General features: G+C 42.0%; 1 protein-coding gene across 4 annotated transcripts in view; it reads right to left on the bottom strand.

The window, feature by feature from the left end:
- Nucleotides 1-674: 674 nt before the first annotated feature.
- Nucleotides 675-16141, bottom strand: part of SCG5 (secretogranin V) — a 56325-nt gene continuing 40858 nt past the window's right edge. The window contains exons 4-6 of one of the 4 annotated variants that reach the window (XM_040227004.1): nt 13779-13891; nt 7173-7226; nt 675-1074 (exon numbers count right to left, since the gene is read on the bottom strand). In XM_040227004.1, the coding sequence (XP_040082938.1) occupies nt 979-1074; nt 7173-7226; nt 13779-13891 (263 nt within the window). In that variant the 3' untranslated portion in view covers nt 675-978. The remainder of the gene's footprint in view (nt 1075-7172; nt 7227-13778; nt 13892-16141) is intronic. The other 3 variants (XM_040227005.1, XM_040227007.1, XM_040227006.1) reach the window with 3 other exon arrangements.

Below are 16141 nucleotides of genomic sequence, written 5' to 3'. Positions count from 1 at the left end.
GAGTCTTCAGAAACATGCAGGAAAGCACGTCTGCATCTGCATTCCAAGATTTAAAAGTAGCGTGGAGCTGACTGACCTACCTGGAGCTCACAGATTGGATGCTTTGCTGCCTGAGGACTTTGCTGGTGTCAGTCTGAATCCCCAGTGCACCGCCCGCCCCTACCCCCCACCAGAGCCCAGCTCTGTGCCTGACACATGGTAGAAACCCAAAGTCTGCTGAATAAATAAAACAACTCAGTCAGTTGACCTTAGTCCCTGTTTGTTGACTGTGCCACTTTCAGCTTTTCATGGAAGCTGAGTCTCAGTTCCATCATCTGTAAAATGGGACTGATAATACCAACTCCATATTTACTTCACAGTATTGTTAAAATAAGATCATATTTAAGATTTTGTCCTAGTAAGCAATCATTCATATAATGCTCTAAATTTAATTTTTAAAATTAATTTTTTTAATTTTAAAAATTTAGAGCCTCAAATTTTAAAAAATTCACATACCTGTGCTTGCACATTTATTAAGATGTACCCAAGTGAAATGTGTCAGCTCCTCCTCTTGGATACTGTTTCCTTTACTGGTGTGTAACAGTGCATAAGGGCTGACTGAACTGCACAATAAAAATCAAATGCCAGCTTTTTATAGTCTTGGCCAAAACATTGCCACCCAAAACACCATTTTAAATTGCAAGAAATCAGAGGACATTTCATTCATTTGCTTTTTATTGTTGTTGACACATACACTTCAATCTTAATGCTCAATGCAGATCCACATTTAAAGGGGAAAAAAAGCTCTTACCCTAATTTAGCAGAAAGCAGAGCTATCGGCATGAAGGACAACACAATACCAAAATACGTTTGCTTTTCGTCTATACTTATCTGCATTAGAAACATGCTGCCCTTCACAGGGGCTCTAACAACACATGCGCAGAAGCAGTACCAAGGAGGTATAGCAGGTCACAGGAATTTCCACACTGCGTCTTCACTTTACTCTGGGTCCTTATCTTCCTCTGAAAAATGGGGGACTGACTTCTTTGCAACAACATTGTCCAGTCTCTGTCCTTGTAGATACGGATTGACACTCTGAAAAATATACATGGTTTAGAATCATACGTGAATAACAGATACAGACATCTCACAGAAGAGGTGAACGAGAACTCTTTCTCACCTATTGGGTTAACTAGGTTACAGTGGAGCCTGCTGCTGCTGCTGCTAAGTCGCTTCAGTCGTGTCCGACTCTTTGCGACCCCATAGACGGCAGCCCACCAGGCTCTCCCATCCCTGGGATTCTCCAGGCAAGAATACTGGAGTAGGTTGCCATTTCCTTCTCCAATGCATGAAAGTGAAGTTGCTCAGTCGTGTCCGACTCTTAGCGACCCCATGGACTGCAGCCTACCAGGCTCCTCCATCCATGGGATTTTTCCAGGCAAGAGTACTGGAGTGGGGTGTCATTGCCTTCTCCAATCAATACCTCAGTAGCCAGAGAAACACTGACTGACAGATGTGTCTAATTATTTCTTTAACACAACTTTTTCACACAACTCATTATCAGATGCAGTTTGGTTCTGCTCCCTTTTTTGGAATAAAGGTTTGAAGTGAACCAGCTAATAAACCCTCACTATTAACTTAAATACAAAGCCTCACATGAAACAGAATTATTATCTCATGGGCTTAGAGAAGAGAGAATACAAACTGAATTAAACCATTTTACAAGAAGAATGTTCTAAAGAAGAGGACAGAATGGAGCCAAATGGGAAGAGTGGTCACAGATTACCTGCTGCTGTGACTGACTTCTTCCAAAGCAGCATTCCACTTAAAAAGGACTCATCAAGGGCTCTAGCTATCACTGTCACCTTCTCTCAGTCAAATTCAAAAGCCAAAGGAAAGGAAATTATACAGAAAGCATCTTTATTTATTATTATTTTTTAGGATGTATAAAATAGTGATATTTTATTTTTAAAATTTTTAATTGTAATATAACTGATTAACAATTTAGCTTCAGGTGTACAGCAAATACATATGTCCACTCTTTTTTTAAATTTTTTAAGATTCTCTTCCCATATAGGCCATTACAGAGTACTGAGTGGAGTTTCCTGTGCTACATAGCAGGTTCTTACTAGTTACTTATTTTATATATAGTAATGTGTATAGTGAAAATTGCTCAGTTGTGTCCGATTCTTTGTGACCCCATGGACTATACAATCCATGCAATTCTCCAGGCCAGAATACTGGAGTGGGTAGCCATTCCCTTCTCCAGGGGATCTTCCCAACCCAGGTATTGAACCCAGGTCTCCCACATTGCAGGCGGGTTCTTTACCAGCTGAACCACCAGGGGAGCATAATGTGTATATGTCAGTCCCAATTTATTCTGTCTCCCCCTTATTCCCTGGTAACCGTAAGTTTGTTTCCTACATCTGTGACTCCAAACTACAGAGGTATTACCTCATCGGTCAGAATGGTCATCAAAAATCTATAAACACTAAATGCTGGAGAGGGTGTGGAAAAAAGGGAACTCTCCTACACTGCTGATAGGAACATAAATTGGTACATCCACTATGGAGAACAGTATGGAGGTTCCTTGAAAAAACTAAAAATAGAACTATCATATGATCCAGCAATCTACTGTTGGGCATATACCCAGAGAAAACCATAATTAGAAAAGATACATGCCCTCCAAAGTTCATTACAGCTCTATTTACAGTAGCAGGACATGGAAGCAACCTAAACACCCATCAACGGAGGAATGGATAAAGAAGATGTGGTCCATATATACAATGGAATATTATTCAGCTATAAAAAGAACAAAAGAATGCCATTTGCAGCAACATGGATGAACCTAGAGATTGTCATACTGAGTGAAGCAAGTCAGACACATAAAGACAAATGACACACGACATCACTTATATGTGGAATCAAAAAAAAAAGTGCAAATAAACTTATTTACATAACTCCTTTATTTTTGACTCAAGACTCCGCTGTCTGAAATTCTTTTCATCTGTTGATATCCTGAATGAGTCAATGTTTTTCCATTCCTTCTTTATTTTATACCTATTTTTTGAGGTTTGGATTTGAACTAGGAATTGGAGTTTTATAACAGTATGTAGCAAGCAGACAAAAATTCAGGTTTTGAAAGGTATTTGTTTATTGAAGTTGTCTTCCAATAATTAAACATAAGAAAGAAACTGTAGTTACAATATATCTGCAATCCCATGGCACCTCTAGGCCCCACGGATGAATGGAGGCATTTCACAGGGGCTCTCTCTTGCCCACGGGACATTGTCTGCTATGACTTTTGAGCAGACGTTCTCCTAAATAGAAGGCCTGGAAACTGAGTTTAGTATTTAAAAATGTACTTCCACATTCTGATAGGTAAAAGTATGAATGATGAAAGGCCCAACTTATCCTGCAAAAATGCATCACAAACAAGCTGAGAATTACGAAGTATGCCATGTTCTTATTGATCTGAAAAGTGGTATGTCACCAAATAACAGTACTTTGCTGGGAAGCATCTTTAAAATATTTTAAATAATTACTTTTTAATATTAGGAATTGTCAACTAGAATGGCCTGGCTTAACCCAGAGAATCATTTCAGAATCTCTAGCTAGGTGGAGCACATATGGACTGAAAAAGTACATTCAGTACTATAAATATTTTTTATTTTTTCTTAGTAAAAATATATTCTGAAATTTCTAACTATTTAAAAGGATATGAAATATTCATTTAAAAATATTTTTTCTAAGCTATGCTCTTTATATGATTTTTGAGCATTTAAAAAATTTGATATCAACATATAGCTGATTAACAATATTGTGATAGTTTCAGGTGGTGAGCAAAGGGACTCAGTCATACATATACATGTATCCCTTCATGATAGTCATGTTTATCAAATATAGAAATAAAAGGTTGACGAACTCTTTAGATAAGATAAATAGCAGATCTCAAATATTAACAAGACACCTCCTAAGAATTAAAAATTTGTTGCCATTTAAAAGGTCATCTATGGACCTTTTCTTCTTGAAGCAACTAGGAATTCAACTGGATTTGAGCAACTTTAGAAAGATACCTAAAACCACCCAAGGCTCTGTTGAAATTCTGGGGAGAAGCCGTCCTGATAAGGGACTGTCATGAGAGCAAGTCTTTCTGCCCAGACCTAGGCCACAACAGATGAAGCAGGGAATGAAGGAGCTCAATTAATGGGGAAGTAAAAGGAGCAATCACTTGAACTTCTTTGGTAAATGTCTGAGTCCTGAATCCTACATACAAAGTTGATAATAATGATGTGTGTGCATGCTCAGTTTCTCAGTTGTGTCTGACTTTTTGGTGACCCCATGGACTGTAGCCTGCTAGGCTCCTCTGTTCATGGGATTTCCCAGGCAAGAATACTGGAGTGGGTTGCCATTTCCTCCTTCAGGGGATCTTCCTGACCCAGGGATCGAATCCTCGTCTCCTGCATCAGCAGGCATATTCTTTACCACTGAGCCACCAGGGAAGCCCAATAGTGATGATACTTGGTTTTAAATACCTTCTGAAGAACTCAAGGCACTTAGATATTTACCTTCTCCCTTGGGTGAGAGACTGGCTAGGTTACACAGTTGCTATTTCACAACTGACAGAACCATTGGGATTGGACCCTTGCCTCTGATGACCTCTGGAAACCCAAAGCAGATGCTGAGCTTCACTGGAGAAAGCCCTGATTTTTCACAATAGCAAGCCCATAATTTCTTCATATTGATTTGTATACTGAAGGGAGCGGTCAAAGTCATCAATCAAGATGGGAACACAATCTGAGGTCTGATGACAGGGGAGGTAAGTTCTGTTTCTCCTCCAGACCTGAGAGGCCCCTGGTTTATGGCATGAGCATGGATCTTTGTAGATGTCTGAGAATAGGAAGAACTTGATACCTCTGGGTCAAAGCGACCCTATTTTCATAAATTCTCAGCCTTTCCTATGTGGAGTAAGATGAAGCCAAAATAAAATCCTTTATAACATGTGTGCTAGCCAAACTGAGTTTTGGTCATCACTGGTCTCATACAAAAATGACCTAAATCATGACCTGCAGTCATTAACCAAGGCAGGCCAGGAGGAATAGTGAGCCAGGCAGCAGAGACAATTAAAGCTTCATGCTAAGACACCCATTTCAGTATGGTCACTGTTCTTATTTGGAAATGTCCTTATTGTCCCATGGGGAGACATTCAAGCCATCTTACTGGTAAATTATGTGTATTCTGAACTCCTGGAATAGAATTTCTTGATGTTCCCTCAAGATCACATTACACCCTTCAGACCTTCCCTGCCACCATCTACCACTGGAAACTGTAATCATCCAAGAAAAATCTCTGAATAACCCCATTAACTCTCTGAACATCTGTTTCCAAAGCAAAACTTTGCTTCTTGAATAGAAAACTGGTCATGGGTCTTCTGTATTTTGTCAGGCAGCACAGGGGCTTGGAACTTTTCATTTTGGGGGCCTGAGGAATTAATGCTGAGTCCAGAAAACCTACACCTCTTCAAGTATTCTGACTAGATTTGGCAAAACTATTCAGAAAGGCCTCAATGACCACTGTCCAAACTCCCCAGTTTTGCCAGGATCCAGGTACTTCCTAGTCTAAATAAATAGTCAGTGGCCTTGCATGTATGGTTTGGTTTGTATATTTTAACTAAGATGGTTACTATCTGGCAGCATTTTATTATGGAACAAGCAGACTTTAACTTTTAAAATCTGGTTAAAAAAAAAAAAAAAAAAAGCAGGTGGGACTTCCCTGGTGGTCCAGTGATTGAGACTCCATGCTGCCAATGTTGTAGGCAGAAGCAGGTTGTGGGAGGGGCACAGGTTCAATGCCTGGTGGGGGAACTAAGATCCCACAGGCTGTTCAGTGCTGCCAAAATTTTGCTTTTAAATGGCAGGTGGCCTGGCACTTTTGTCTAAAAAGGCACCAACCACCGGCCACTTGTTCAGTCTCAACACCATCAAATACACTGGAAGCCCAAAGTCAAGTGACATTAGCTTTACAAGAGGAATCACTGTAGTGGCTAAATGAACAGCACCTTGGGCAGCCCTGGGATGGTGAATAACTAACCCTGCAAATTCCGGTCAGTAAACAAATAAAATGGACCTAGTGGATTTTTACATCAATCTGGCTGGACCAAGAAAAAAAAGTATGCAGAAGGAATGAGATTTGTTCATGTCATCTTTTGCCCCGACATTTCTTCAAAATTATTGCCTGGAGCAGGCAGTTCAACACTTCCTGGTTCTTGGTTTGAGTTTTTATGTAATTGATGCAGATGGATTTGTGGGCAGTTTCCCCCCGTGGCCTATAGATCCTTTGAGGAAGGACATATCACTGCTGTACTCTGCACATCCCTATCTACACCCACGGGTGGGATGCAACTGATTTTTTGTGAGTGCAATGATGGTGGTGGATTTGCCACAAAACTTACTGTGCCAGATGAATAACCAAAGGATCTACTGTATAGCACAGGGAACTCTGCTCAGTGTTATGTGGCAGCCTAGATGGGAGGGGAGTTTGGGGAAGAATGGATACATGTATATGTATGGCTGAGTCCCTTTGCTGTCCACCTGAAACAATCACAACATTGTATAGTCATGCCTGTACTCCAATACAAAATAAGTTTAAAGTTAAAAAAAAAATTAAGCTTGTCCAGTGGGAAAGGATGGGGGAAGAGATGGAGGGAAGGGATAGTTAGGGAGTTTGGGAAGGTCATGTACACACTGCTATATTTAAAATGAATAACCAACAAGGACCTACCGCACAGCACATGAACTCTGCTCAATGTTATGTGGCAGCCTGGATGGGAGGGGAGTTTCGGGCAGAACGGATACATGTATATGTATGGCTGAGTCCCTCTGGTGTCTACCTGACACTATCACAACATTGTACAGTAATAGCTATACTCCGATACAGAATAACAAGATTAAAAAAGAACTTGGTGTGCCACTAAAAATTACATGCTAGAGCCTGGAGAAGACATCGCAGAAACCAAGGGCAGACTTTCTAGGCACAGTTATCACCAGGGACCACTGTTCACCCTCGCCCCCACGCAGGACTGTGCGTGAAAGGACTGTGCTACTTTCTGTTACCGCCCGAGGGAAACAGCCTGTCAACTGCCCGGCTCAGAAAGCTCTAGACATCCCCCAGCCTCACAGCCAGTCAGACATTACCCTCCGCTTGCGTCTCTGTCCTCCCTTCGTCTTCTCATAAAGGAGCTTCTTGTTCTGAAGTCGAGAGAAAAGAAAACAAATGCAGAAGTATGGGTCACATTTGGTCAACGGCTATTATATCCTCGGTGTGGCCCCCTGGATATTTGCATACACATATTTTAGAAATAAAACCAGATGAAAGGAGTGTCGTGTCAGAAAGATAGACCACAAGAGAAAAGCCGGTGTTGTGCAGCTTTTAGTAAAGTTCTCTGTGATGCCCCAAGGCACACCCATGTCATCAACAATCGTATAAATCAGAAAATACGACATTCTAACACACAAGGGGCACTGGAGACCCATCTCCTCACTTTGAACAGCCTTTGTTTAAAACAAACAATTTTATCTTATTTTACTTTAGTGTCTAACTCCCTTTTTATGAGCTGTACACATAAACTGTTCTCTAGAGGAGTATCTGACTATTAGCAACAATCCTCTATGTAAATAAATGAGACATCCGACTTCTGCAACCCTCCCTCTTGTGGCTTGAGTCAGTGCCCCCAGTCAAGACAATCGGAAAACCATTTGGTCTATAACATTTTTAATAGAGTGAACCTTTAAAAAACTGCCAAAAATCTTCTTGGCAGAAGAAAAGCTATGTTGTTGAGAGGAGTGCAGGACAGGCTCTGTTACCACAGTTTGTATAAGTGTTTCCACATATTTCTGGATTCCAAACACATAGTGGATTTAAATGAGCTCTAGAAGGTCACGTGCATGTTGAATGTTTCCTTTCTATTGGGATTATAAGAGACAGGACACTTAACCTGAAGAGAGAATGGGAAATGGGGAATTGGGGGCTTTCTCAAGTTGTTTACTTAAAAAAACTTTTTTTTTTCATCAGAAGGGAGATAATATATAAAAGAGGTGATTCATCTTACTCTAAAATACCCTGACATTGATTTTTTAAAAGAAGATGACAGAGTTCTGGTAAGGAACAAGTTTATACAACCCTTGTATCTTCTGGGGTGTTTGGATATCAAGTTCTTTTTTTTTTTTTTCATGGTAGATTTGGAAATGAAAATGACAAATACCAAGAACGAGGTCATAGTTTTCACGTTCATTAAAATCTACTCCACCCACAATTTACAATGTGTATCTCTTGCCCAACCTCAACTATGCACGGAGGCCGTGCCAGAGCGTCAAGGAGCCTCCACAGCCCCAAAGATCGGTCCTGGCTGTAGCCTGAATCTCATGCTCACTTGGAGAACTGATGAGTTTCATCTCAGAAGGGAGAAAAGTGCAGATCACTCACTCGAGGAATGAGGGTATTGCTGTGAGTCTCATTCCCGCTGTCTGTGCTTACCTTTCTGTAGATGGAACAATTCCTGGTGAAAGAGAAAGTCCTGGGAATTCATGCCAAAGCTGGGGACAGGGGTTGGGAGATAGGGGCCAGGAAAGAGGCTTCTGCATATCACTGGGATCAGTTGCCTGAGCCGGAGGGAGGGCACGGGGCCCTCGAGCTAGTACCATGGGGTGGGACCGCCAGTCAGCCATGGTCGAGGTCCACTGTGCCACCAGCAGGGTAAAGACAGCAGCATCTTAGTTACTCCCCTTTAGAAGGCCAGGGTTATACTTATAAGAGCTTTCATTCAAAGAGAAAAGGAAAGGTCCTGCAAGCCTTCCTCTCAAAGATGGTCCCTGTATTTCCCTAACAGTGCAGGTGAGGATGAGCCAGATACTTTCTCACCCCTGCCTGCCAGTGACCTTTGTATTCCTGATTAACCCTGCTATTGTATGGATTTGAAGGCAGTGATTGACAGGTCTCCTGTGGGTGAAAGAAGTACACAAAGCCAATGAGAAGAGACCAGCCCCCCTCCTGACACCCATTCCCTGTAGATAGGGTGGGGAGGGGGAGCAGTGAGCCTGTTTTCCATGTGAGCAGCAGGTCTGAGTTCACAAAGAGGGCTTTCCATTGTGCCATCAAGATTTTGGACAACTGCCTAGATCTTGGTTTCAAATTCCATTCCTAAATGGAACCAGGGAGGCTTCTTGGAGAAATGTCTGATTCCAGAGCTAGGATAGGGAAAGTACAAGGATGAATGAAGTTGGGATATCTAATTGGGCCAGAAAGTAAGGAAGTACTCAAAAAGTGATGCAACATGGCGAAAGGAAAGAAAAGCCAGCCTGCAGAGACTCCCATTGGCTAAATCTAAGACAGTTTGAACAGCAAAACAAATAATAATAGGAAACAATGAATCTATACTGATAAAAATTTTTTTTACAAAATGGGGAACAGGGGAAACTCTTGCTTAGAATAGAATGCCGACCAAGAAATGCCGAAAGAATAGTAACATTTTAAAATAAATCACCATTTTAAAACTACCATAGTTATCATTATTCTGGTGAGTGCCATCAGTGGATACTAAAATTGTTAGTTGAAAGTTTAATGGGGACAGAATATTTATACAGTCTTGAAGTAAATCCCCACAGATTAATTATTAATTTCAAAGGGAAAAATAGTAACTTTACACGGGAGAAATCTGGCAGACACCACTTTGCCCAAGTCACCACCAATTCTGGGATAAACTGGCTCCAGGCATTTCCCAAGGGGAACACTAAGAACATATCAGAAAGGCATAGCTCATGACTAACGACATGGAAACATGAGAGAAACCCAAAGTGAAGAGCGTGTGACTCTTCAGACACAACGAGGGCGTGAAAGACAAAGAAAGGCAGAGGGTCCTGTGTCTCATTTCTCCCACGGCTCAGGTTCAAGGCCTAGCACAGCTGCATCCGGTTAAGAAGGAGCCTCTAGTCACCCAAGCTGCTGGTGAAAAGATGTGAAAAGCACTTGGAAAGGAGAAACATTTGCTTTTCAAGACAACTTCTTCCTACGTGAGTAACACTCAGTAACAGATGTGTAAAGGAGGGGTTGGCTGACATCTATGGTAGCCAGCCTTTGTCTACGGCAGCTCCAGGTGACATATCGTCTGAAAGACAACCAGTTGCAGACAAGACTCGACAGAACCACTGTACAGGACACACTGTGAGTGCTGAGCCATGGAAAGAAAAGGGATTTGTCCAGTTTTTAGGGAACTCCTAGAGTCCAGTGTTCTGGTTCAAATCCCAGTTCTGTCAATGATCAGCTCTGTGGGCTTGGGCAGACCTTTTAAACTCCCTCTTCATGCATCCCTGCTTAGTCGCTCCAGTCGTGTCTGACTCTTTGCAACCCCATGGACTGTAGCCTACCGGGCTCCTCTGTCCATGGCATTTTCCAGGCAAGAATACTGGAGTGGGGTGCCATTTCCTTCTCCAGGAGATCTTCCCAACCCAGGGATTGCACCTGGGTCTCCTGCATTGTAGGCAGACGCTTTACCATCTGAGCCACCAGGGAAGTCTCTAAGCCTGTATTTTCTCATCTGTAAAATGAGCATGATAGGGAAGGGCAGATTGAATGAAATAATTCACATAAAGTATTTGGCACTGTCTGGCACACAGTATGTGCTCAACAAATGTGACTTACTTACTGTCTTATTATAAAATACAATGGCTATTATCATCTTTGTGTCGGACATGACTGAGCAACTGAAGTGAACACCAAATGCAGGGCCTGGAAGGTATATGATGTGCATTTAATAAATGTATCTTCATGCATTAACAAAGAGAGAGAAATGCAGGAAATTAGACAGACGCTGATATTTATGTGAATCACTACTCAAGACTCAGCTGAGCGCCAGCTCAGCTCAAACACAGGGAAAGATTACCAGCAAAAACAAAAAGGAATCAGGATCTTGTGTGTAGCTCTCTTGTGAAAGATGATCCCTTTGCTAATTTAAAGGACGGTGGAGCTTGAGACCATCATTCTTTATGAACGCTAAGGAAAGCTTGGGGACCCCAGCTTAGAAAAGCAAGACATACTCAATTCACACTTCCACCTGAAGTGGAACTCATGCTTGACTGCTAGGTGGTAATGAGAAAATAAATGAAGGAAACAAGTTAAAACAGACACATAATTACAGATGAGGAAGGTGTGTAAACATTGTTCCTGGTGATCTGTAATAGTCCTAAACTTCTAGTCTTTAGCTCTAATGTAGACAATGAATGGCAGTGACTCAAAGGAAAGAAATCAGTATTGAAAAGAGGCAAAAACAAAGAGATGGTAGCTGACTTCATAGTGGAGTGCTGGGAGAGGCACATGATGAGAGAAATCTGTAAAGATTTTCAAGAAGAGGGGAGGAAAGTTGACAAGAGAGAAGTTTCCATCTCTCTCACATCCTCACTCAGGCTGGTCTCCATCTTCCCCTTGCACCTTTCCCTCGCACCTTCCCCTCATTTCCAGATTAGCACCTTCGGCATCCTCAATGGTTACTGTACAGTTGGCCATGTGAGTTCTCAGTCCTGGGTCTTCCTTGCCTATTCTCTTCCATCTCCCCCAGAAACTGCACCTGGTAGAGCTTGATCAGGAAGCTGAACCATGCTGAGGTGGGTCCATTTTATTTTCATGCAACTTATCCCAAGTTGCTTAGCTCCTTGAGATCAATATCATGTCAATGACTATTGTATACTGAGCAACCAGCACAGTGCCTGGAACACAGAAGGCTCTGTCCAGGCCCTTGCTTCTGTTGGGTGGCACTTCTGCCCATCTCTTGTAGATTCCTTCCTACTGCTCCTCTATGACCTACTCTTTCCTACTCTTCCTCTGCTCTTTTCTCTCACTCCTACTTCCCTCTCTTCTTCCTTTCTTTTAAAAAAAATTTCCTCAGAGGAAACGTTCATACCATCCATTTCTTACAAAACTGATATAGCTCTTTTTACCTTCTCATGCTATGTTTATGCCATATACCAAATCTAGTCAGTCCCCTGGTTCCCTTTGAAATGTCTTGGATTCTTATTGCTTTAGTGAGAGTCACTTAAATTCTCTGTGTTCACAGCCTTCATAACTAGAATTATCTCCTTTATTTTTTTTCCCACCTTTAGTTTCTTCTCTCTATATCTCTTCCTTCCATATGCCACCAGAATAACTTTTATAGAACACTTTCATGATTTTAGCCTCCTATTCAAGAACCTATAGATGGTTACCTATGTAATTCAACATGTTTAAACCCTGCTAGTAGGCTTCCAGATGGCTCTGCAAACTCTCCCTAACATCACTGCTTATGAAAAAGAAGAGAAATAGAATAATGCACATTGGAGGAAGCAAAATTAATGTAGAAGGCATTGTTGCTTTGTCATTTTAAGGCAGGAAACATGTGCATGTTGACTGGAGAGGGAATCAAACTCAGTGCTTGGATGATGGAAAAAATGGAAGTGGTCACTAATGAGGAGGGACCTCTCTCTCTCTAAAACAATGTAAAAAGAAAGAGAGAGAGTTTAGTTCTGAGACCACAGTATTCCCAGTAAAGTAGGTAGCAAGTTAGCTGCCAGTGATGGAGACCTATAGCTTTAGATAGCTTTAGGCAGTTAGGAGTATCTGCTCATTCCTCATTCACTCACTCCTCCTACAGGTGTATTGGCCACCTCTGTATACGTGAACTAACCCTCCTTAGTAGTTTTCCACTTTGCTCACATGGCTTCTGCATTTGATTACATCATCCAAACCACAGGAAAATAGGTCTATCTCCATTCCATTGTGATCTTGTTCAATTCATTATTCCAGCCAGTTGGGATCTTCTTGAATCCCAACTCTGTCATTCAATGCTCTCCCTTCCAACTCTGTGTCTTTCTTTGAGAATCTGATAAGCATATGCTCTATAGCTTTTATTACAAACATTTATAAAAATGTGGAGTGGGATATCGCTAAGACACACAGGATACATGTGAAACTGCTCTCCCTCTTGACATGGACTCTTTAATAAGCTCCCTTTTGGTGATGTTTTCCTGCCTAGGTTCTATCTCTCCACCTCTTCCAACAGGATATCATGAAAGAGCTCATCAAATACTTTGCTAAAGTCCAAATGCACCATGCTCACTTCATTTCCCTCATCAAGCTGGCAAGTAAATGAAGAATGCTGGCAAGTGGAAGAATACGATTAGATTGACAAAACTTGTTTTTAGCAAACCTATGCCAAATGGTCATGCTTTCTCTTTCCAAGTACGTATAAACAATTTCCTTAACTGGCAGTTATAGGTTCTTGCCATTGATGGCAAGTTCACTGCCACATATTTTGGAATTTTTCTTCTCTTTCCATAAAGCAGAATTGCGTGTCTGTTTCTCAGATTCTGGCATGGTTTTCCCTTAGTTCTGCAGAGATCACCTCCCTCAGTCTAGGGAAAAAACCTACAAATTTTCTTAGTATCCTTTTTTTTTCAAAACAGAAGTTTCATATACTTCCTGTAAGAGGTGCATGAAACACTGGTGAGATTTTAGGACGTGTTATGACACAGCCTATGGAGCAGACCACAGTAGAACCCTCTTGAGATTAGAGCTGATGAGACTGGTTCAGGTCACTGACTCTTCAGATGGGTTGGTATATTGTGCTCTAGGCAGTGAGTGTGGTTTGGAATTAAAAGTCCCTCTCAACTAGAGATTTTTGGAAAAATCTCTCTCCCCACCCATATTGTTTCTCTCTGCCATCAGTACCTTCAGAGTACCAGAGTATATGACCTACTAGCAATTAAGATTGGACTTACCCACTTGCCCAAGCCTGGATAGTCATGTTCTGGATCAAAAAGGTGCTGGTGTAACTGGAATTCTCGACTGAACTCTGCTGTGTCAGGGGTGTTTTCTAGACATCCATCATCTACTGCAAACAACAAAGGGTTTTTGAGGAACAGCCAAGTATCTATTGTTATTCTAAGAGTTAATTTATTAAAAACAACTAGACATCCAAAGGTCAGAATGTATCCACATCAGTCATTCTAAATCAATATCCTTCTGGGATTTGCTCATCCCAGATTCCCATTCCTCTCCTACCCATGTCAGAGAATGGTTGGCTGCTCACCAAACCCACTTCCCATTCCCCGTCGGCACATGGCTAATTTCCCAGCCTCGCTATGCAATCAGGTGGAGTCATATGCCTGGATTTGTGCTGATGGAATGTGGGCAGAAGTGATGTATTCCACCTCCAAGCCTGGCCCATAAAAACCCTCTGGAGGACCCCCTCTCTCGCTCTCCCAAGCCCACCCTCACCCCCAGTATCTGTTGGTCTGCTTGCTACATGTTGCTGACCAGGGCAGCTGTGGATGTCAAGTGTAAAGATGAAAGACGGCAGTCTGGGCTGCTGCACCATCCACCTCCACAACACCCTCACCCACCTCTGGCAAGACTTCACACAAATAAGAAATAAACTTCTGTTGTGTTAAGCCAGTGTTATTTTTTGTCTGCCATAACAGCAATTATTTCCTTTACTGATATACTTCCATTTCACATGACTTACTCTGTTTTCTCTTGGGTGGCTCTTTTGAAATGATTTTGGCTTCTTGGAGAAAGTCCATTATATAAGAAAAATAATTATTAGACAGAACTTGATGGTGTGTGTTGTAGTCGTAACTGGGTAAGCCTGGAGTCAGAAAGATAGACCCGAGCTCAGGGTTGAAATCTTAGCTCATGAGTGATAGATGGGTTTAGTTCCTTGGGAGAGTCAACTTAGCCTAAGTCCATTTATTCACCTATGAGAGGAGAATAATCAAATCCTTACTTTTCAGAGTAGCTGTGGGGAATAGAGATGATCATATAGAGCATCTGGCACACAATAGATTTCCTCTATGTTTTAGCTCCCTTCTCACCATCTCTCTTCAAATGACAGTTCATATTATCAATGCTCTTTGAAATAAAGCATGTCTTCCATTCAAACATAGAAAAAGGTTATCCCTCTTGGCTGCTGCTTTTACCTAAGCCCCATCATTACAAGTCACAGTGCTCTGAAACTGAGTCTTTTTTCCTGTCTCTAATGTGCTTTATAGACAACAGCTTTAAAAGTGGTGGGGGGCGGGGTGGTTGGGAAGGTGGTTTGTGCAGGACTAGGGAAATGAAAATGGCAACCCATTCCAGTATTCTTGCCTGGAGAATCCCATGGACAGAGGAGCCTAGCAGGCTACAGTCCATGGGGTTGCAAGAGTTTGACACGACTTAGCAACTAAACTACTACTAACTAGGGAAATGAAAGAGACTTCCTTTCAAAGGGAGAGTGAAGCATCAAAGTCAATGCTAAAAGAGGTCTAACACAATCAGGCAGGTAGTCTGGTCTCTTGAGACCGCTCTGACGCCTACCAGCAGCTTTCAGCATGCAGTCCGTCAGCCCTTAGCAGCATGAAGCTTGTGAGGAAAGCACTAGCATTTGGAAAAAACCCTTATGTGACTCTAACATGGCTCCCCACTTCTCACTGAACTGGTTATCTGATTTCTTCATCTAGAGCAATTAACATGGAGGAAAGGGAGAGCAAAGCAAAGGAGGTCAGGCAGTCTGCTCATGGCAGCTTTACAACCTCTTCCTAATCGTTTCTCAGGTACCTTTGAGTGGGCCCGAACTGAGATGCAGAGATAGAGCCCTGTGGCTCTGGGAACCGACGGTGTCTGGAGCCCGAAAATGCTCCCTAATTCACATCCCTGAGGACCAGGACAGACTGTGAGTTCTGTTTGCTGCTCTACCGGGCTGAGTGAGCCATGATTCAGAGGTGAGTGTGGCTTAGGGAGGGAAGTGAAGGTTATTCTTGGATGGCTGGACTATGTGGTGTCATGATTCTCAATGAGGCATGTCTCAAGCAATTTCTAACAAATAATGGCTAAATTTAGCAAGTGAGTTTTTTTTTTCTAGAATGCAGATTATGATAGAACAAAGAGGGAGAAGTATGTTAGCTTAATGAAAAGGCAGGGAGGGAAAGGGAAGATAACGGCAGACAAGAAAGGGCCTGGGAGCTGGGTTTCTATCCAACTCTATCAGCCAGCCAGGACTGCTCCATCTCAGAGCTCCTAAGTGCTACTGATTAGGGATTGATTACATAGATCTCCATATTACTTGTTTCAAGGATTACCAAGGACTACACTGAACGTTTTT

This window comes from Oryx dammah, unplaced genomic scaffold, assembly GCF_014754425.2.
Source record: "Oryx dammah isolate SB20612 unplaced genomic scaffold, SCBI_Odam_1.1 HiC_scaffold_26, whole genome shotgun sequence".
Lineage (NCBI taxonomy): Eukaryota > Metazoa > Chordata > Mammalia > Artiodactyla > Bovidae > Oryx > Oryx dammah.
This window is presented reverse-complemented; position numbering and strand designations above follow the sequence as displayed.